Source organism: Trichosurus vulpecula, chromosome 3, assembly GCF_011100635.1.
Source record: "Trichosurus vulpecula isolate mTriVul1 chromosome 3, mTriVul1.pri, whole genome shotgun sequence".
Taxonomy (NCBI): domain Eukaryota; kingdom Metazoa; phylum Chordata; class Mammalia; order Diprotodontia; family Phalangeridae; genus Trichosurus; species Trichosurus vulpecula.
In genome coordinates, this window is record NC_050575.1 from 63449567 (window position 1) to 63470896 (window position 21330).

The 21330-nt window shown below is 40.5% G+C and overlaps 1 protein-coding gene across 2 annotated transcripts in view; it reads left to right on the forward strand.

The window, feature by feature from the left end:
- GRIA1 (glutamate ionotropic receptor AMPA type subunit 1) overlaps nt 1-21330 on the forward strand; it is a 192073-nt gene that overhangs the window by 117433 nt on the left and 53310 nt on the right. For both annotated transcript variants that reach the window (XM_036751410.1, XM_036751411.1), the window contains exons 10-11: nt 9420-9618; nt 16794-17041. In XM_036751410.1, coding sequence (XP_036607305.1) covers nt 9420-9618; nt 16794-17041 — 447 coding nt within the window. The remainder of the gene's footprint in view (nt 1-9419; nt 9619-16793; nt 17042-21330) is intronic.

Here is a 21330-nt window from a genome sequence, read left to right on the forward strand (position 1 = left end):
GTTTTTAGCCTAGAGTAAAGGAAGAAAAACCTCAATCCAGTTTGGTTCCGACTTGTAGGAAGTTTATCAAAAATAATAGTTAAAACCATAAGATTGTCTCTTGCTTTTAGCTCAGAGTCCCCATCAAGGATCTAAACCAGGGGTGGGGAACCTTCTGCCTTGAGGCCACATGTGGTCTTGGGTGGGGCCTTTTGACTACGTTCAAGTTTTACAGAACAAATCCTTTTCTTAAGGATTAAGTGAAGTTTGAATTCGGTCAAAGAACCTCACTTGAGGCCCTAGAGGACCACATGTGTCCTCAAGACCAGTTTTATACAGAGGGATCTGACCTTTTTCTTCTTCTATATATACCAATACTTACACTGTTTTTTCTTTCCCTAATAGTCTTCCCATTTACAATTAAGGCTACAACATGAACCAAATTCAGTTTAATTCCATCTTATTTTCATCTAGTGAAAATTGGCTTTGATGCTGATTAAAACAGAAGGCACAAACATAACTTTAAGAAAAGCAAACTTTGGAACAGAAACTCATTGTCCTGCAGAGATAAAGAAGAAAACAAGAGGGAAAGAGAGGAAGAAAAAAAATGTCGCCATCATCTGTTTGAGCAGATTCAGGCAATCATAGCATCTCTCATCCCCATGGCTTAACCCCTTGATTGTCCTCAATTGTCCTCGTGGCAGCTGCTGCTGTGGTACTTAGCGTTCCTTCCATTACCTCCTCATGCCTACTTCCTTATCTGCCACCCACCACTCAGCCCAGACTCCCAGCACTGAGTCTTTTGACTTTTTAGTGCAAATTCCTGAATCAGGATCCTATACAAGCTCTCAATTCAAACTCCCAAATCAGGAGCCTCATTAAAACACTAGGGCTTTAAGTTCTCTTGGTTTGGGAACTTCTTTTACTCTCATTCAGCCTCCGGTTGGAAGCTTATTCAGCTCTCATGCATATTGTTGGGTCAAGTGCCTAATTTACTTTCACTCAAACTTTCATGTTCCCTGGGCATCTTTGTCTCTCATGACAGCAAACCCAACTTGCAAACTTCCAACTTGTAGAACTTCTCCTATCATACCATTTCTTCACTTCAGAAAGATGCCACTGATCATATATGAATATTATTTTGGGAGATGCTATAAAATCTTATGTTTAGAATTAGAACAGCCATCAGAAGCCAAAAATCCAGTCCTCTCTTTTTACAGAGGCCCAGAGGTCTGGAGTGATTTGATCAGTCACATAGGTGATAAGCATCCAAGGTGGGATTTGAATCCAAACCTATAGACCCCAGAACCAGTGACATGCTGCATGTTTCTGGTAGGGGTTAAACTAGATGACCATTGATATCCCATCCAATTTTAAGATCCTATATTTTAGATGGTATGGGCAGCATGTAAACTGACAAAAGCAATGACATGGTTAAAATGTGTGTGTGTGTGTGTGTGTGTGTGTGTGTATGTGTCTGTCCATCCATGTATTGAAATTATCCTTTATGTCTTCTGCGATTTTTCAAGGTTTGCCAAGAGTTTTCATCATAATGTTTCTGTAAGTATTGCACTATTATGAGGAAACTAAAGCTAGAAAAAATAAATTATTTACTTGGGGTCACATGATATATATTGGAGAAAGAAATAAAATTTGGACCATCTGACTCCAAGGCTAAAAGTCTTTCTGGTGCACTATTCATACTTCTCATGAGCTCTTGGGTTCCATAAGACATCTCTAGAAGCATATCAACAAACCAAGACACACTGAGAGGAGGAATATCTAGGAAGCTGAATAGCAGCCTCTCAAGGAACTGATTCAGCAACCCTTTGCTCCTTGCCCACCCAGAAGTCTAAAGCAGAGAAAGAGTTAAGGACTTCCTTCTTCAGTCAAGGAGCCACAAGTGTCTCTTGTACTTTCCAAAACACTAAAGTTCTAAATGCTGCACCTGAGGACCTAGAAGGCCACATATGTCCTCGAAGACACAGTCCTTCCTAAAATGTGTTGCCCAGAACTTAATCCAACACTCCAGATGTGATCTGACCAGGACAGGCTACAGCAGAATTACTACCTTCCTCCTTTTGGGCACTATGCCTCTCTGAATGAAGCCTGAGATCTCATTATCTTCTTAGGCAGTCATATCACACTCTCAACAATGTGTCTCCACCAGAAGTTTCCAGGTGGAGTGCTATACATTTTGTAGTTGTGAAGTTGCTTTTTGAACCCAAGGATGGGACTTTACACTTATTCCTACTAGCTCTGTCATCCACAAATTTTAAAAGCCTGTCTTAAAAATATAACAGCCTAGGGTCAAGGACAAGATAACTGAGACACTCAACTAAACACCTCCCTTCATGATGACATTGAGCCATTAATTAATATTCTTTGGCCTCAGTCATTCAACCATTTCTGAATTCAGTGGACTGAATTTTCAACAAATCCTGATCTTTCATCTTATCTGTAAGGATGGCGTGAAATACTTTTTCAGATGCTTTGCTTAAATAAAGGTCTACTACCTTTATAAGATTTCTCTGAAAGGTCTAGTAACTCAAAAAAGAAAAAAAAATGATGTTAATCTGGCATGACATATTCTTGTAGAAAGCATAGTAATTAATGCTTTCTTTTCTCAATATTCCCAAACTATTCCTTTAATAATACATTCCAGAATTTTACAAAGAATCCAGGTTATCAGTCTGTGGTTTTTATGTTCCCTCCCAGGGACGATAATCAAATGAGATAATAATTATAAAATTCTTAGCACAATGCCTGGCACATAGGAAGCAAATACATGTTACTTGTTATTATTTATTATTGTTAAAGTCTGGTCTCATGCCCTTATTAGCGTCATGACACTGGGCAAGGCACTTAAAAAAATCTATTTGCCTCAGTTTCCTTATTTGTAAAATAGCACCTACCTCCACAGTTGTTGTGAGGTTCAGATGAGATAATTATAAAGTGCTTAGCACAATGCCAAACATAACATAAGTACTCTATAAATGGTAGATGTTGTGATTATTATTAAGCTTTTGGCATAGTGCCAGACACATGGTAAGCCACATATGAGTGTTAATCATCATCACCATCATCATCCTCATCATCCTATAGTCATACTAGATGACTCTCTTTCCAGTGAACATGACCTTCACCTCCCCTTTCATACCTTTTCACACACAGTTCCATTTGTCTGGAATGTTAATCACCTACGATCTCCTCCGTTGAATTCCTATATATCCTTTAAAGCCCAATTCAAGTGTTATTTCTTCCATGAAGTCTGCCCTCATCCCTCTGGGAGCTCACACTTAGTTTTGTCAGTCCGTAAGGATTCCTTAAATTCCATCTTTGTGCCAGGGACTGTGCTAAATATTTGGGATACAAAGAAAAGCAAAAGGCAGTTCTTGCCTGAGAAGATCTCTCAGTTAGATGGGGAGAAGATAACATGAAATAAGTATGTACAAACAAGCTGTAAACATGGTCAATAAAGAGGCAAAACACTAGAATTAAGAGCGATTAGGGAAGGCTTCCCATAGAAGGTGGGACAGGAAGTAGCCAGGGAAGCCAGGAGTTAAAGGATAAGGAGGAAGAGAATGGCAGGTGGGGAGGAGGCAGTCAGAGAACATGCCCAGAGTTGGAAGAAGGAGCGTTTTGTTCGAGAGTTTAGACATTCACTAATGTATTTATGTTTTATTTTACGTTATCTCTATCTGTACTTGTCCTATCCCTCTGTTTCTCTATAGAGGCTACATAAGAGAGTGGATAAAACAGTGGACTTGGTGTCAGGAAGACTTGGTTTAATTCCTACTTCTGACACTTAGAGTCACATAAGCCTGGACAAGTCAATTGCCTTCTCTGACCATCAGTTTCCCCACCTATAAAATGGGGCTTGTAATAGCACCTGCCCCACAGGATTGTTGTGAGGATCACATGAGATAATGTAAATGAGATCATGTGAAATTATATCTGTAAAATGTTCAGCAAACATGAAACTCTATGTGAATGTTAGTTATTAAGGATCATGAAGGCAGAGACTGAATTATCTAAACTTCATATAACATACACACAGTGTGTGTATGTGTGTGTGTGTGTGTGTGTGTGTGTGTGTGTACATAGTACCTAATAGAGCTGGCTTAGTGTTTATTGATTTGAATTAAATTGAATCTCCAGTTTACAGATATTCCAGAGGGAATAAAAATCACTCAACTAGTCAGTGATAGAGCCAAGACTGAGCCAAGTCTCCTAACTCCCAGCCCCAGAATCTTCCCATCACCACACAGCCTTGGAAAATAACCTCAGGGGTGTTATTTCATCTGAGCCAGCATTGAGTTAAAGGCTTGAAGGCTCTAAGGTGGCATCTGGTGGATGAGATGCCAATGAGGCTCCAAATCTGTGTCAGGGTTAGAAGAGCACCTCCCCATGGTTCTTGGATAAAGCCACAGATAACACTTGCAGGATGTTTTGCTGTAGAATTTCTTTGAAAGGTCTCCATTAAGTATAGGGAGATGCAGGGAATACAGCACACTAGGCAAATGGTATTAGAAACCCCACAGATAAATATTAATAAAAGACAAATCCAGGCAGAGCGGAGAGGCAGTCTCAGGATCTGTCTGCACTGAGCTTTCAGGAAAGGCATTCAATTTCATTTTAAGATCTTGATTAGGGAAAATTCAGCCTGAAAGAGTAGAAAAATGCTGAAACGTAGAATCAGAGACCTGAGTTCAAGTGTCAACTTTGACCCTATCCCCACTTTAATGACACTAGCTATATGATTAGGTTAACTTCCTTAAATCTTAGTGACTCTATTCTCATCTATAAAATGGGAATAACAGTGCCTGGATCTACCTTCCAGAGTTATTATAAGGAAAGCCCTTTGTGAACTAAAAAATGATGCAGAAATCTGAATTCTTAATATTCTGTTTGACTAGAGATAGGCAAAGGAATCGATTTTCCTGAACGTGAGGGGTAGTGGGATGCAGTGTAAAGAGCACTGGATGGAGAATCAGAAGACAAATTTAAGTACTGACTCTTCTGTTTTTTAGCCATGTGTAACAACAGTTCGGTTAGCAGCTGTTGTGGGGGTGAAAGACCAACACAAGCCCAACAAGAACGCTGCCAGCACAGGTTCTTTTGACTTGCTTTACTAAGGAAAGTAACGTTAAGGGGTTAACAATCTTACTTTAATCCAGCATATACATATAAACTCACTTAGTTCAGGAGGAAAAGCCAGCAACCTGAGCTTCAGAGCAAATACAAACAAATTACAAACATACACAATATAAATAGACCAGATCACAATTCATAATTACCAAGAAATCATCAACATCTGGGTTCACGAGCTGGGGAGCTCTTAACAATGGCTGGCCCAGAGTCATACACCACTCCTCCAGTGGCTCAGAGCCTCAAGCAAACAACTCTGTTCTCTCTTTTTATACAGTCTTTAGACATCATCAGATGTCTAAAGTGACCAAAACTTAGGTGCATACTATTTGCTCTGGTCTTAGCAACTCCCCTTAGGGCCCTGGGGGCTTCATGCCCACATTGGCTTAGCACCTAGTAATTAGGGGTTTGGGCCTAGAGTTTAGCACCTAGTTAGACTCAATCAAAGACACTTAATTAATTTAGCATTCTAACACAGTAAAAAGGTCCCACCTTAATTAATATTACACCATGGAACCCCAGCAAAGTCAGTTGCCGTAGCTGAAAAGATTCAGAGTGGAAGTGAAGGTACCTTCCTTCAGATATCAGAAGGGCCAAAAGATTAAACTTACTCTTTGTGGTCTCAGAAGGCAGAACTAAGACCAATGAGGAGACATTCCAGGCAGATACTTCACTGAAGCAAAAACTTCCTAATAATTCCAGGTATTTCACTTCACAGTAGAACAGACTACTACCTTGATAGAGAGTGAGTTACTGAAGGTTTTCAAGTAGAAGCTGTATGATCACTTCTCAGAGATTTCCCAGAAAGGATACCTGTTTTTTCAGATAGAAGTTGCACAAGATAGAAGGCTACTCTTCCTCCCAGTGCTAAGATACATTCTGTGAGTCTGACCACTTTTCATTTCTGGGCTTTAGGTTCTGACATTCTGTGTTTTAAGGTCCTCCCCAAATCTCACATTCTGTGTTCTAAGATCTCTTCCAGCTCTGATGTTATGTGTTATAACATCCCTTCCAGCCCTAGTATTATATATTCTCTAAGCCCTTTTAGCACAAACATAACTATGCCTTATGCTTTAAGAACCCTTCCAGCTCTGATCTTCTTTTCCAAGGCTATGAGTGTTGCTGAGGTCCAACCCTGCATATCTCCATTGGTGTAGGTTTAAAATGTGTCACCTTGCCTAGGCAGCCTTGCAAAGGAAGAAATAATCTATGTGTAAAGCATTTAAAAATGAAGGATAAATCTATTATAGAAGCTCTGCTAAAGGAGATGTTTTCCTTTTCCTAGCATAGCACATACCCAGCGTATGGTTATCACATTTGCCAAAGAGATACGGAAAAAAATGTCCCCTGCCATGGTTACAAGAGTGTACCCTTGTGCAGTTTGCGGGAACTTCTACAGTTTGTGAAAGAGAACTCTTCCCCCAAAAGAACAGCAACATTGCCAAGATGGGCCCTGATTTGGAATTTCCTTCCAATGCGCTCCCTCCCTCACCCATCTGGGTGGCCTTTTCAAGAAAGGGCAGAGCTAGCAGATGGCTGTCAACAGCATCAGGACAGCCAGAAGGCAGACAGATTATTTCTGGGTATCACAAAACATAAGAGTGTGTGAGTGTGTATATGTGTTTATACGTATACAACTGTATATGTAGGTATACAGGTATGTGTAAGGGTTCACATGTCTTTCTGTGTGAGGTTTGCATGTCATATGTTTGTGTTGGCATACACAGCTATGTATATGTACATACATATTATATGTGCTTATGTGCAATTATATGCATTTGTATGTGCATTAATCACTGGCTCCTTCTCTGTTGCTCACAAGCGTGCCCAGATCTTCTTCCTCTATCCTTAAAGAAGAGGAAGTATGCGAGTGTGTGTGTGTGTGTGTGTGTGTGTGTGCATGCACGCACATGTGTGTATACTCATTTCCTCCTCTTTGTCACCTCCCATAATTCTTTGCAAACTGACTTCCAACTTCATCTCTCAACTGAAACTGCTCTCTCCAAGGTTACCGATAATCTCTTAAATGCAAAATCTGATGTTTTTTCTCAGTCCTCGTTCTTGAAATCTTTGCAGCATTTGACACTACTGAACACCTCTCAGAAACACTCTCTCATCCCTGGGTTTTCATGACATTTGCTCTCTTCCCGCTTATCTAGGCTCTTTTTGGTCTCCTTTGCTGGATCATCATCCATTCTCATCACCGATTTGTGGATGTACAATGGAGTCTATCCTGGTCTTTTCTTTCTTTTCTTCTTCTTCTTCTTCTTCTTCTTCTTCTTCTTCTTCTTCTTCTTCTTCTTCTTCTTCTTCTCATTATTATTATTATTATTATTATTATTATTATTATTATTATTATGCTTCTTCTCATTCTTCTTCTGCTTCTGCTTCTGCTGCTTCTGCTTCTTCTGCTTCTGCTGCTTCTGCTTCTTCTGCTTCTGCTTCTGCTTCTCCTTCTCCTGCTTATTCTCCTCCTCCTCCTCCTCCTCCTTCTCCTCCTCTCCTTTCTCCCTCTCCCTCTCTCTTTCTCTCTCCCTCCTTCCCTCTCATTGCATCAGCTCCCATGGGTTCCTCTATCACCTCCATAACTCTTAGAGTTATGCACCAAGCCCCAGAGTCTCCTCTGGATCCCCAAAATGATTACCAATATCCATTGGTCATCTTCCACTAGATGCCCACATCTGAAACTCATCATGTCTAAAATAGAACTCATTCTATCTCCTCTCAAACACTCTCCTCTTCCTAACTTCCCATATTCTTTTCAAGGTGCCACCATTTTTCCAGTTACCCAGGTTTTAAACTTTGGAATCATCCCTGACTCTTCCCTTTACCTCACCTACCATATCCAATAAGTTGATTCTACCACCACACCATCCCTCACATCCATCCCTTTCTCTCCCCTCAAACAAATCAACACCTGAGTTCAGACTCTCAATACACCTTGTCTGGATTATCGCCATAACCTCCTAGTTGGTCTCCCAGCCTCTATTCCTCCCCTTGTCCAATCCATCCTCCATACAGCTGCCAAAGTGGCACTGCTCAGGAAAAAGTTTGGCCTTGCCACTCCCATGCTAAAGAGGCCACAATTACTCCTTTCCATCTCCAGACTCAAAGTCAGACTTATCTTTTTGACCTTTAAAACTGTTCCTTCAACTTCAGTCTCCAAATGTGTACATTACTCTCTGTCATGCTCTCTACAATCCAGCCAAAATGACCCACTCATTTCCTGTATATGATATTCCCTCTGCTTGTCTTTGCACTGGCTGTGCCCCTGGAATGCCCTCCTGCCTCCTCCCTGCCTCATAGAATCCCTAGGGCACTTCAAAGCCCAACTTGAGTGCTAAGTCCTACAGGAAGGCCATCCTGATCCCCGCTCCCAGGCTCTAGTGCCTTCCCCCTAGGAACTACTTTATACGTGTGTTCTATTTGCTCTTCCCTGTGTTTGTTTCTATCCAATAGAATGCAGGCTTCTAGAGGGCGAGGACCATTTTGTTTTCATCTTTGTGTCTCCAGCATTTAGACCAATGTCTGATACATAGTAAATGCTCAATAAGCATTTGTTGAATGAATGCATGCAAAGGTCTAGGAACTAGCACGAGCACAAATAAGTCATATTCCCTTCCTAAGCCTCAATGTCCTCTTATGTAAAGAAGGAGTGGGACAAGATAAATCCTAAGATTCCTTACCAGATAGAAAGTGACATAATTCTCTTTGCATATGTATATATTTGCCTAATAGGAACTCACAATCATTTCTCACTTTAATATTTGCAACTCTCTCTTCCTATAACAACTCTGTGGTCCAGGTAAAAGTAGTATTGCTATCCCTGGTTTATAAATGAAGAGGGATTCCCAGAAGTTGTGATTTGCTCAAGGTCACATAGATAGTAAGCACCGGAGCCAAGATTCAAACCCAGAATCTCTGATTCTAAATCTGTCACTCTTTTCATTACACCAAACTACATCTGTATATTTGTGCTGTACAAGAATTTATATATATTTCTGTAAGTTTGTTTGGACATGTATATCTCTATATGCATCTAGGCAAAAGCACAATTGTGTGTGTATAAGTCAATATGCAAATATGTGTGTGCTTTATCACCTGGGGTCACAATCAGTGTCAAGATGTTCTCATCTGTTATGAGAAAAAGAAATTCACTCTGACCCTTGGACCATCCCATCCTTCCTAACTGTGGGTGAAGCCCACAATGTCACCTGACTATCATGATGACAGGGCTTCAGTTGAATCTCCTGCCTTTGTTTCTTATTCCTTTTCCTTTTGGTGTGTAGGTCTCTCTCTGGCCGAATTGTCGGTGGCGTCTGGTGGTTCTTCACTTTGATCATCATCTCCTCCTACACGGCTAACCTGGCAGCTTTCCTGACTGTGGAGAGGATGGTATCTCCTATCGAAAGTGCTGAAGACCTGGCTAAACAAACTGAGATTGCTTATGGGACCTTGGAGGCAGGATCAACTAAAGAATTCTTTAGGGTAGGAGAAAACAGGAAGTCATTTTTCACTAAAGGGGAAAAAAGGAATGTACAATAGAAATAGCTATCATCCCCACCATCAACATCACCACCATGAATATCATCATTATCAACAAATATGAGGGGGTAGGCACCATAGGTTCTAAGTGCTTCATGTTATTAGGACATTGGACCACTTGACCAAGTCTATATGTCCATAAAACCCAAAGCATCCTCACCTTGAGATTACTGAAGGACCGACAGGACATTTTGCAAAATCAAAATTCATTATACAACTGACTTCTTTAGAACTTGGGGATGGAAATACTCATCCCAGAGTCAACTAGGAATTGAACACTAATCAAAAGTGACTCCCTTCTTTCACATCTTGAAGGGGATTCAAATTCTGATTGGTGAGTTTGGAATGACCTAGAGCAAAGAGATTGTAACTGTATGGACATCCCCTCTGTGTCCTAATTAGAATTGCTGTGGCCTACACAATCCCATGGATATGATCCTATGCCCCTTTTGGAAGCCTGCTCTATTACTTATTTGTTGTGACCCTGGATAGGTCACTTTCCACCTCTGTACCTCGATTTCCTCATTTGCAAGATGAAGAGAAGTTTACTGTCCACCTGGCATTCTAGCTTCCAAGTCCTTTCCAGCTCTAACATCCATTCTTCTAAGGGACCATCCAGCTTCGATAAACTCCAACCTTGTGATTCAGTCTCATTTGCCTCCTCTTATCTGACCTATTCCTGATCCCTGCTCCACAGTCCACTTACTACCAGTAAAGGTTTTTGTTTGTTCTCATGCCCGGCCTTAAAGTTTCCAGTTTCCCTCCATTCCTGGTCCTTTCCTGAAGTACAATACATATAATTACCCTCCTGTTCATTTTTAGAGTTACCTTCTGGATATTTATAGTCCATAATGGTACTCTTTTTCATCCTGTTTTTGTGGTTTCATGCAAATTGATTTCCCCTAATCCCTCTCTACATGTTTCATTCTCTAATCTCTGTGTCATTTTAGTTAACCTTTCTAAACCACAGAGAACAAAATCATGGACTGATTCCTGGGGGGTGGATTCCACAGCCATTACAGCTTCTATAATGAAAACAATGAAAAAAATACAATCGAGTCTCAGCTTAAATCAGTCCTCAGGGGCAAGTATCAGAGCCAGGGAAAGGGACCCAAAGGGACTAATGTTCTACCAAAATCTACACCATAGCAAGGCTACTACCATGAGACTTCTATGTAATAAGTGAGAAAAGAAACAGTGAATCGAGGAAGAAGCATAGTAAAAAAGAACCCCGAGCTAGGAGTCAAGAAAACTGGGTTTTAACCCTGCCTTTATCAAATTATTTACTCTATGACAAGCAAGTCACTTTCCCTCTCTGACCTCAGTTTCATCATCTGTAAAAAGGAGGGGTTGGACTAGATTATAGCTAAAGGCCCTTCCCCTGCTCTAAAATACTACAGCTATATACATACACCAGGACTTGGAGGTAGAAGTCTCTGACTCTCACTAGGTAGATAGACTGCACAATATGTACCACTTGCTTAGGTGCTCAAAAGGCACAATGATCGAATGGAAAAAGCAGTGGGTCTCTGAACATAGTAGGCGCTTAGTAAATATTTGTTAAATTGAATCAGAAATAATGGTTTGCAATGCCAGTTGTGATCCTCAAGCTCTATGTTCTTAAGAAGGCTGCTGTTACCTTTGTGAACCTCATTTTCATTATCTGTAAAATGGGGATAATCATCCTTCCCTGTCTGCTTCCCAGGGTGGTTGTTAGGATGAAATGAGAAAATGAAAGAGAAAGTGTTTGCAAACTATAAATTACTGTATAAACGGAGACACAATTATAGGCTATATTTTGGTCTTGTACAAGACAAATTGAATTCTGAGAAGAGGGAAGAAAGTGCAGCCCACTTTCAAACCAATATGGCATTCTGAATTCTGCTCCCCATAGTTATGATACTCACAGCCTAAACCGCAGACACGTAATTGGTAGATTAATTAAGCTATGTGAAGTGCTTTGGGAGCCAAGATGAAAGGAGTTATCTAGGAACAAATATGCTTGAAGCATTCACCAGTATCATCTGCCACATATCATCCTTTGGCATTCATTGTCTACAATGAAGGGAGATTTGGTTCTTGGGGCATTGGTATAAAACAATAAAGCCATATTTATTTCCTATTTATTTTTTGCCTGAAAGATCTTTTCAGCTCTACCAAAAAACTATCTTTGTTCCCTATTGATCTCATCATGCCAAGTCAAATTGCATCTTCCATTTTCCCTTCTATGTTTTCTCTTCCCTTGATGTTACTGTGTCATCTAAAGATTTGACCTGTGGCTTAATTTGCGTACTTCTTTTTTTATTTAAGAGAATATCATTTTTTAAAATATAAATGGTGGTGTCGGAATTCTTGCCACTTCCATTTAAGTTTATAGTTTATAAAACTATCAAATTTTTTTTCACATGAACTGCTTTCTAAACCTATCTCCCCTATCCAATATCCAGGCAACTGATTTTGTTTTTTACCAAAGCACAAGACCTTGCATTCATCTCTATTAAAATTCATTTTGTTATACTTGGCCCATCATTATAACCTGCCAAAAAATTATCTCAATTCAGTCTCCAAGGTGTTAACTACATCCCCTCTCCCAGTTCAGTGTCATCCTAACATTTGTTAAGCATGCTGTCTATGTATATCCTAACATAAGCCTCTTTGACCTGCTGCCCAGGAAATCACATCGTAGTAGCCTCCTAACTTGACTCCCTACCTCCGCTCCTCTTCTCTTCCTAACCACAGAAAAGCATAATCATAGAGCTGGAAGGAAACTAGTCCTGGTCATGTTGCCTAAGCTGTCCTTGAAAAGAATCCATACTGTAACACAGCCAACAATGAGTCTTTCGGCCTCCACTTGAAAAACTCCAAGGAGGGCAACCCTACCAGTTCCCATGGCCACCCATTATGCTTTTGGATAGCTCTCCTTGTCAGAAGGTTTTTTTCTGAGTGTCAAGCCCAAATTTCCTTTTTTGACAACTTCCATGCATTATTCCCAGTTCTGTTTTCTGGGTCCAAGACGGATAGACCTAATTCGTCTTCCCTGTGACAGCGCTTCACAAACATGAAGGGAACGATCGTCCCCATTGAGTTTTTTCTTCTCTCAGCTAGACATCCCCAGTTCCTTCAATTATTCCTCTTAAGAGATGGATTTAAGACCCTTCCCCACCTTGATTTCTTTCTTATGGATATTCTTATTCAGCTTATCAATGTCCTTCTTAAACTGTGGCACCCAGAACTTCACTTCACTATTTCTACAGCAATAGTATGGTCTGATTAGGGCAGAACACAGAGGAACTACTGCCTCCTTATTCCTAGAAGGTATATATGCCCCCCTTAAAGCAGATAAGGCTTTTTCCATCCTACAGATCTTTACAGAGCAAGCTTCATGACACTTAGCTCTGATCATGCTAATCCCCTCCCCTAAAACCCCCAGGGGCTTCCCATTACCAATTTAATTCAGTCAATTGAGCATTTATTAAGTACTTTCTATATACAAGGCACTGGGTGTACATAAAGACAAAAATGAAACACTCCCAGCTCCAGGAGGGGATGTAACATAGAAGTAGATATCTGTTGTTCAGTGGTTTTTCAGCCTTGTCCGATTCTTTGTGACCCCATTTGGGGTTTTCTTTGCAAAGATACTTGAGAGTGGTTTGCCATTTCCTTCTCCAGCTCATTTTACAGATGAAGAAACTGAGGCAAATGGGGTTAAATGACTTTCCCAGGGTCACACAGGAAATGTCTGAGGCCAGATTTGAACTTGGGAACATGAGTCTTCCTGACTCCAGGTCTGGTACTCTATTCACTGCACCACCCATAGACCTCAACGATAAGTGACTTCAAGCTAATCTGAAAAAAAGAGAGAGAACTCCTTTTTCGGGAGCTCTGAAAAATAAAAGAGGGAGAACTATCAGCCTGTGGGATCAGGAAGAATTCCTGTACATAATGGCACCTGAATGAGCTCTGAAGGAAGCTAAAGGGTGGGAGTAGGGAGGGAGTACTTTCCAGGCATGGAAGACAACCTATACAAAGGCTTAGAGATGGGAAATAGAATCCCAACCAAATAATATCTAAATTCTTTGGCCTGACATTCAAGACCCTCCATAATCAGGCCCCAACCTAGCTTTCTATTCCATCCCCAATAATACTCTACTCTCTGTCCATTCCCTGAACTTCCCCTGGTTTTTCCAACTTTTGTACCATTGATGACAATGTCTTCTATGTCTGAAATTTTTACCTATTTTCACCTACCCTTTTTACCTGTCTCCACCTGTTTGCACTTTACCTAGCCCTCAAGGCTCAGCTTAAATAGTGAATCCTCCACAAAGCTGGAAATAATCTCTTCTTCCTTATAAGCTCCCTTCCCTTTTGGTTGTACCTCTCTTGTAATATGATAAGGGCTACCACAGTCTGCCTTAATTAGTAATTTGTGCACGCATCTTACATCCCCTGTTAGACTGTAAGTAAGGCAAGGGCTCTGCTGATTCATCCTTATGCCTTCCACCCCCCCAAGCTCCTGGGACAGATTCTTGCTTAATTTTTAAAAAGACTTTGATTGAATTGAATAAGACAATTTTTGCCATCAAGAAACTTACTACATAGTTGAGGAAATGGAAATAAAAAGCTAAATAATAACAGCTCAGAACAATAAAACAACTGTAACAAGGCCGCACGTGCTGAGCATCCGAAGAAAGGGATGACTACTTGGCAAAGTTCCAAGAAGGGCTGCATCAATACATCCTGGAATAGTCCCGGAAGGCTTCCTAGCAGGGATGGGCTCCAGATGTAGAATGGCCAGGACGTGGATAAGCAGATAAAAAAGGAAGGGCAGTCCAGGCGACGGGAGGAGGACTGTGGAGGCAAGATCACTGACTCACAAAGTGTGAGAACTGAAAAGATCCTTAGAAATCCTATAGAATAATGCTTTGGGGTTACAGATGAGAAAACTGAGGCCCAGAGAAAAGTGATTTGCCCAGAGTCACACAAGTTAGTGGTATAGTTGGGATTAGGTGTTGGGAGAAGGGAATAATCATTTATTAAGTGCTTTCTATGTGCTAAGCACTGTTTTAAGTTTTAAGTGTTTTATAAATAATATCTCACTTGAGCCTTACAACAACCCTAGAAGATAGGTGCTATTATCATCCTCATTTTACAGCTAAGAAAACTGAGGCAGATGGAGCTGAAGTGATTTACCCAGGATCACACGGTTAGTAAGTGTCTGAGGCTGGATTTGAACTCAGGCGTTCCAGACCCCAGCACTCTATCTAGCACACTACCTAGCTGCCTCTCAGGCTTCCTAATGCCTATTCTAGAGCTTCATCCGTGCTGGCTCAGTGAATAGTTCATGTTTGTTTAACATTTTCCCTACTACAGCCCTGAGAAGTTGGTAATACAAGTATTATAATAATATTAGAGGAAGCTAAATGACAGAGTGGATAGAGAGCTGGGCTTGGGAACAGAAAGACCTGAGTTCAAATACAGCTTCAAGCACTTACTAGCTGCGTGACCCTGGGCAAGTCACTTAACCCTGTTTGCCTCAGTTTCCTCCACTGTAAAAGAGGGATAATAAATACGATGATATTTGTAAAGTGCTCAGGACAGTGCCTGGTACATAATAAGCACTTAACAAACACTCGTTTCCTTCTTTATAATCCCCATTTTACTGAGGAAGAATAAGAGATGAGCTGACTTGGCCTATAATCTAATAGCAAGTATATGGTAGGGCTGGCATTCAGACCAGGTCTTTTGATGTTCAATTAGATGAGCTTTCACCTATACCCCACAGCCATTCATGGGCATGTTCCAGGGGCAGTATGTAGATCAATGTGACTGGAAGGGAGTATTGAAAGAGAAGGCCGAAAATTAGTTATCAGTTTTCCCAAGTGCTAATTTTTACTCTTAGGTTAACGTCTACTCCATCCTAGAAAACTGGGTGTTTGTAAAGAGAAGGAATTGGCAACCAAGTGAAACTCAGTGGGTTGGCATCTTTGAAAAATGGTGTGATGTCTTAATTTGTTTTCATCATGTAATCCCAAGAGTATTGGAAGGTGGAATCAGTTAAGTCAACAAGCATTTATCAGGTGTTTACTACGTGCTAAGTACTAAAGCCAAAATGAGACAGTCCCTTCCCACGAGATCTTATATCAGAATGGAATAATAATAATATTAGTGGTATGAATAATGATGATAGTTAATAGTCATAATATTAATAGCATTAATCATGATAATTAATAGTATTAATAATATTAATAGTATTAATAACAATAATCCTCACATTTCTATAGTACTTTAAAATATACAGAGAACTGGGGCAGCTAGGTGGTACAATGGATAGAGCCCCCACCCTGGAGTCAGGAGAAGCTGAGTTCAAACCTGGCTTCAGACACTTACTAGCTGTGTGACCCTGGGCAGTCATTTGACCCCGATTGCCTCCCCCCCCCAAAAAAATACAATTGGGAAATAGTTAACAAAATAAATAAAAATATAATAAAACATAGAGAATGTTGCATTTTAAAACTAAGTCAATTTGTGACCCCCCAAAAAAATTGCAGAGAGCTTTCCTCACAACAGTACCATTTTAGAACTGAAGAAAGGAGGCTAGAGAAGTTATTGCTTATGGTCACACGTCAAAACAAAAACTCAAACTCAGATCCTCTGACTCTAAGACTAGGGCTCATGGTGTTACTCTATCCCAGCTCTCAATGTTGTGGTAAATCCGTAACATGGGCAGCCAGTTTGCCCTCTGCTAATTTTTATACTTATGGTTCAATTGGACTGTGTTGTATATTTAACGTGCTTTTTAATTTCTTCTAAAATACAAGCAGAGTCTTGGTTTCTAAACCGCCCTCCCCTGCCATTTAGAAAGATTGTAATTATTCTCTGTGGTATTTGAAAGATTCTGCACTATTCTATCCCTACTTTATTTCTAAGATATCTGTAGTTGGGAACCCACTGATGCCAATTAGGACCTTTTATTTTGCAATCACTCATAATCTGTTTCTTTCTGTGTTAATCACACTGATGACTGTGTCTTCCTAGGTAATTCATTAGTGTGTGTGCTGAGCCCAGTGCCCTGGACCAGCACAGTACTAAAAGGCGGATGTGTTTCTGTCCCATCCCAGAGGTCAAAGATTGCTGTTTTTGAGAAGATGTGGACGTATATGAAGTCAGCTGAGCCCTCTGTTTTTGTGAGAACCACGGAGGAGGGCATGATCCGGGTGAGGAAGTCCAAAGGCAAGTACGCCTACCTCCTCGAGTCTACGATGAATGAATACATTGAACAGCGGAAGCCCTGTGACACCATGAAGGTGGGAGGTAACTTGGATTCTAAAGGCTACGGCATTGCGACACCCAAGGGGTCAGCTCTGAGGTAAGCTGCTTGGATTTTCTGATGATTGCCATCCTCCCTGAGGCTGTAACTTCCTCTATCCTCACAGCTCCATCTCTGGTGACTGCCAGCTGCCCAAGGGGCCCTTTGTCAAGGAAAAAACTGAGAAGCTGAACTCGTGGAGATGGTGATGAGAAAACTGAACCAAGATCTTCAGTCCTGGGCTTGAGACTGGATCCCCAAAAGGATCCATTGGCTTTGTTCATAGCTGTCATGTGCCACCACCCCTACCCCAGTGTGTCACACATTGTCAGTGTCCGTTGACAGAATGTCATTTTACCCACCCCACCCCCACTGCTATTCTGCATATGGTGTTCTTGAGGTGAAATAGTAGGTGGTGTTTGCCTTGAAAGAAACATAACCATATAGCGCCACTGTTTTAGCTCTGACTCACAAGAATTAGGCCATTGAAACAGAAAATTAGTAGCTGACAAATAGCTTTCTCTGATGCTAATTTCTTTAGCAAGACTTTTAATGGGCACAAAGTACCTTATGGAGCAAATGAAGTGCTGTTTACATTTTGATAAACACCAGACATTTTTATTAGCTGTGCCAATCACAAAGTATCTTACCCTGACATAGCACTTTATAGTTTATAAGATGTTTCCACAATGACAAATATTCTGACATGAGTACTACAACTCTTACTATCTCCATTTTACAAATGAGAGAATTGAGGCCCAGAGTGGGTAATTGACTTAACCCAAGGTCACAGACATAGTGCGTGGCAAAGTCAGCACTTGAACCCCAGTCTTTTGACTCCTGTTCTTTCTGTCCCACCATACTGCCTGCATACTGTTGGAGAAAGCAAAGAACTGGCTGTCATAAGATGGAGCATTGACATGGCAGAGGAGCTAATCACAGGAAACCAGATGGCCTGGCGTTAGTCAATCATGGGTATCTGCCTGAATGAACTTAAGTAGCTCTTATGCATTATGCATTATGCAAGGGCAGGTGTTTTAAGAGACACTGTGGACGGTGCTCAGTAGAGAAAGGAATTAATCTTTAAGGCAACCAGTTTTTAGGAAATACCTGCTCAGCAGCCAGCAGTATGCTAGACATTATAGGGAAGACAGTATGAACAATCCCTATTTACATGGCGTTATATAGTTAGGAAGCATTTTATATCCATTTTGTCATTTGATCCTTTTAACAGCTCTGTGGTTTCTGAGGCTTAGCAGGGTTTCTTATTCCCACTTTATAGATGGGAAAACTGAAGATCAGAGAAGTGAGAGGACTGGCTCAAGATTAGACAAAAACAAATTCAACTCCTCCTAATTCCAAATCTTACATTCTATTTTTTAGGGGGGAAGGCAGGGCAGTTGGGGTTAAGTGACTTGCCCAAGGTCACATGGCTACTAAGTGTGTCAAGTGTCTGAGGTCGCATTTGAACTCAGGTCCTCCTGACTCTGGGACCAGTGCTCTGCTTACTATGTCACCTACCTGCCCCCAAATCTAACATTCTCTACATTCCATCCTGTAGAGACGTTCGCTCTGACCTTAAGGAAATCCAAGAAGGCAAGAGTAACACAGAAGAGAGACTATTAAAGAACAATCCACAAGAGTGTCTAATTGGGCTCCAAAATGTGTGGAACAGACAGTGAGGTCAGCAGGAGAGGTTGCATCCAGGAGCGCACTGAAAATCCCCCAGGTTCTAGATGAGTCTAGATGAGTCTAGGTGATCTTGTGCTAGAATTCTGAAAATCGGGAATAGAGTGAATGGTGTGAGCTTTACAGATAACCTCAAAGTCAAAATATGAACCTAGGTTTTGTCTACTTTCTGGGGCCTCTTTTTGAAATTTATCTACAAGATTATAGAAGACAACTAGGCAATCAGAAATGTCCTTGACAGCCCAAAGCCCTTTTAACCTAGTCACTCAGGGACAGTCCTTGGGATGGAAGTTTCTTAGTACTCAAAAAGCTATGGAATTATAGGATATCAAAGCGGCTAGAGACCTTATAGCATATCATTAGAGCTGGAAGGGACCTAGAATACAGAGCCTGAAACATCTGAGCTGGGAAGAATCATGTATTATAGGGCATAGAATATTAAAACTCTGAGAGATAGCAGGTATAGATTATAAGAGCTGAAAGATTCCTTAGTTTTCCTTCTCAGATGCATTACACCCTGTAGGATGGAGATTCCTGGGCTTCTGAGAATCATTCTCTTTTTCACTCATCTCCTACAGATAGGCAAATAGTCTTTTAAAAAAAATTGGGTTTTGAGGGGCAGTGAGATAGAGCACCACCAGTGCTGGAGTCAGGAAGACCTGAGTTCAAATTCACTGTGTGACCCTGGGCAAGTCGCTTAACCCTGATTGCCTCAGGAAAAAAACCCCACTGGTGTTTGAAATCAAAACTATTCTTCCTGCTCAAAAATGACACTTATTAGATATGTGACCTTGGACAAGTGACTTAACTTCTATTAACCTATCTCCACATTTGTAAAATGGGGATAGTAATATCTGAATTTGGTTCAGCTGAAAGCATTACTGAGCTTTTAAAAAAAGTTACCAGTATATTGTTTTTCTGTTTCTCCTTACTGGCCTCTTCTCTACCCAGGATAGGAAATTTTCCATTTAACTGGTTGGTGTTTCTTTGAAGTGGACACTGTCTTTCTGTCTATCTGTCTGTCTGTCCATAAGATAGTGGGTTTGTAGACTAAAGAGGCATAGGAATACATTTTGGTTTCCTTTTTATATTAGGTAAAAACCAGCTTTGGCTAATGTTAGCAACCAGGGAAAAACTATTAGCAAATTCACCAGTTTGGTGATAATTCTCTTGTCAACTAAACATCTGCTTGTTTAAATCTGTTCTCTCTGGTTATAATGATTACTGTCAGAGCAATTGAATGTCCCAAACAGATGAAAATTTGTTTAAATTTCCAAAGTAGGTGTCAATGATACACATCTTCCATTTCTTATGCTTATTGAATCTTTTTTTCTTCCTGAGTTTACCAAATGGCACAGTCTATAATTAAGGTTAATAAAAAATTATTCTTCATAATTTAACTACCACAAGGCACCTAACAAATAGATTTGCTAAGAGTTGAACCCTGTTGAGGACATTAGTCCAAGTTTGATTAGTTAAGATAGGGGTTCCATAATCCATAATGTCTTCTGCATTCCCTAAGGTTAAAATATGGTAAGTCCTCATTGTCTGTGTTATACATTGCCAAATGGATGGGCCAAGGTGATAAGAATATGTTGTAGGTTTATTTCTCCATATGATGAACCTAAGGAGGTATTTTCTTCAAAGGAGGTTTGAGGCACACTTTCTTTATGGTCCAGATTTGTCACTATCTGATCTTCTCACCCTCCTTTGACCCTAAACTAGTTAAGGTCCAGTGACCTAGTAACTGTGTAGTATTACCTTTTGGCTTAGGCTCAATTTATCAAATATTTTTAAATGCCCAGAATATTAGATCAGAAGATTTGGACATAGAATGGAATGCCAGAGTTGGAGTGTTAGGACATATGACAAGAATCTTGGGCTGGAAGGAACCTTAGAGATCATGTAATTCAACCTTCTTATTTTAGACAGGGAGACCTAGAGGCATAAAATAACTTGTCCAATGTCATAGAGTTGTTAGCAGAATCAAAATTAGAACCCACACCTCTAGCACTCTTGACAGCATACTGTACTTCTGTTTAGAGTTATCTCCACTAGTACATGTTAGATTAAACATTGTGAGGAATATGGCAGAAATATAGGACACAGTTTCTGTCTCCAAGAAGCCTATAATTGGAGAAATTCTAAGCAATTAGAAAGTAACCCAAGACAATTCAGAGTCTAAGTTGGATGGGACCTATTCTTCCTTCTGGAGGACTTCCAGTAATGGTGAGCTCATTACCTCCTGAGTTAGTCTATTCCATTGTTGGACAGATCCAATTGTTTGAAGATTTTTCCTTACAGTGAACCAAAATAAGCACCTCTTGTAACTTCCACCAAGCAACATTTGAGCCCATATGAGAAAGAGTAGCATTGCATGATTCAATATGGAAATTCTGTAAAATGTCAGAAAAGAGAGAAATCAGCAGGCAGCCAGGCTTCTTGGAAGAGGCAAGACTTGAGCTGGACCTTGAAGAAATAGGAAGATTATTATCAGTGGACAGGAGAACATTCCAGCCTGGAGAAACAGCAGGATCCACGGCCAACTTAATAACTTCTTTTCCTCTCCTTTACAAAATCAGCCACAGTGATCAGAAATGCATACTCACCACCCCCTACCCCATGCACCAGAAATAAAATGTCTCTCCCCAAGAGTAATT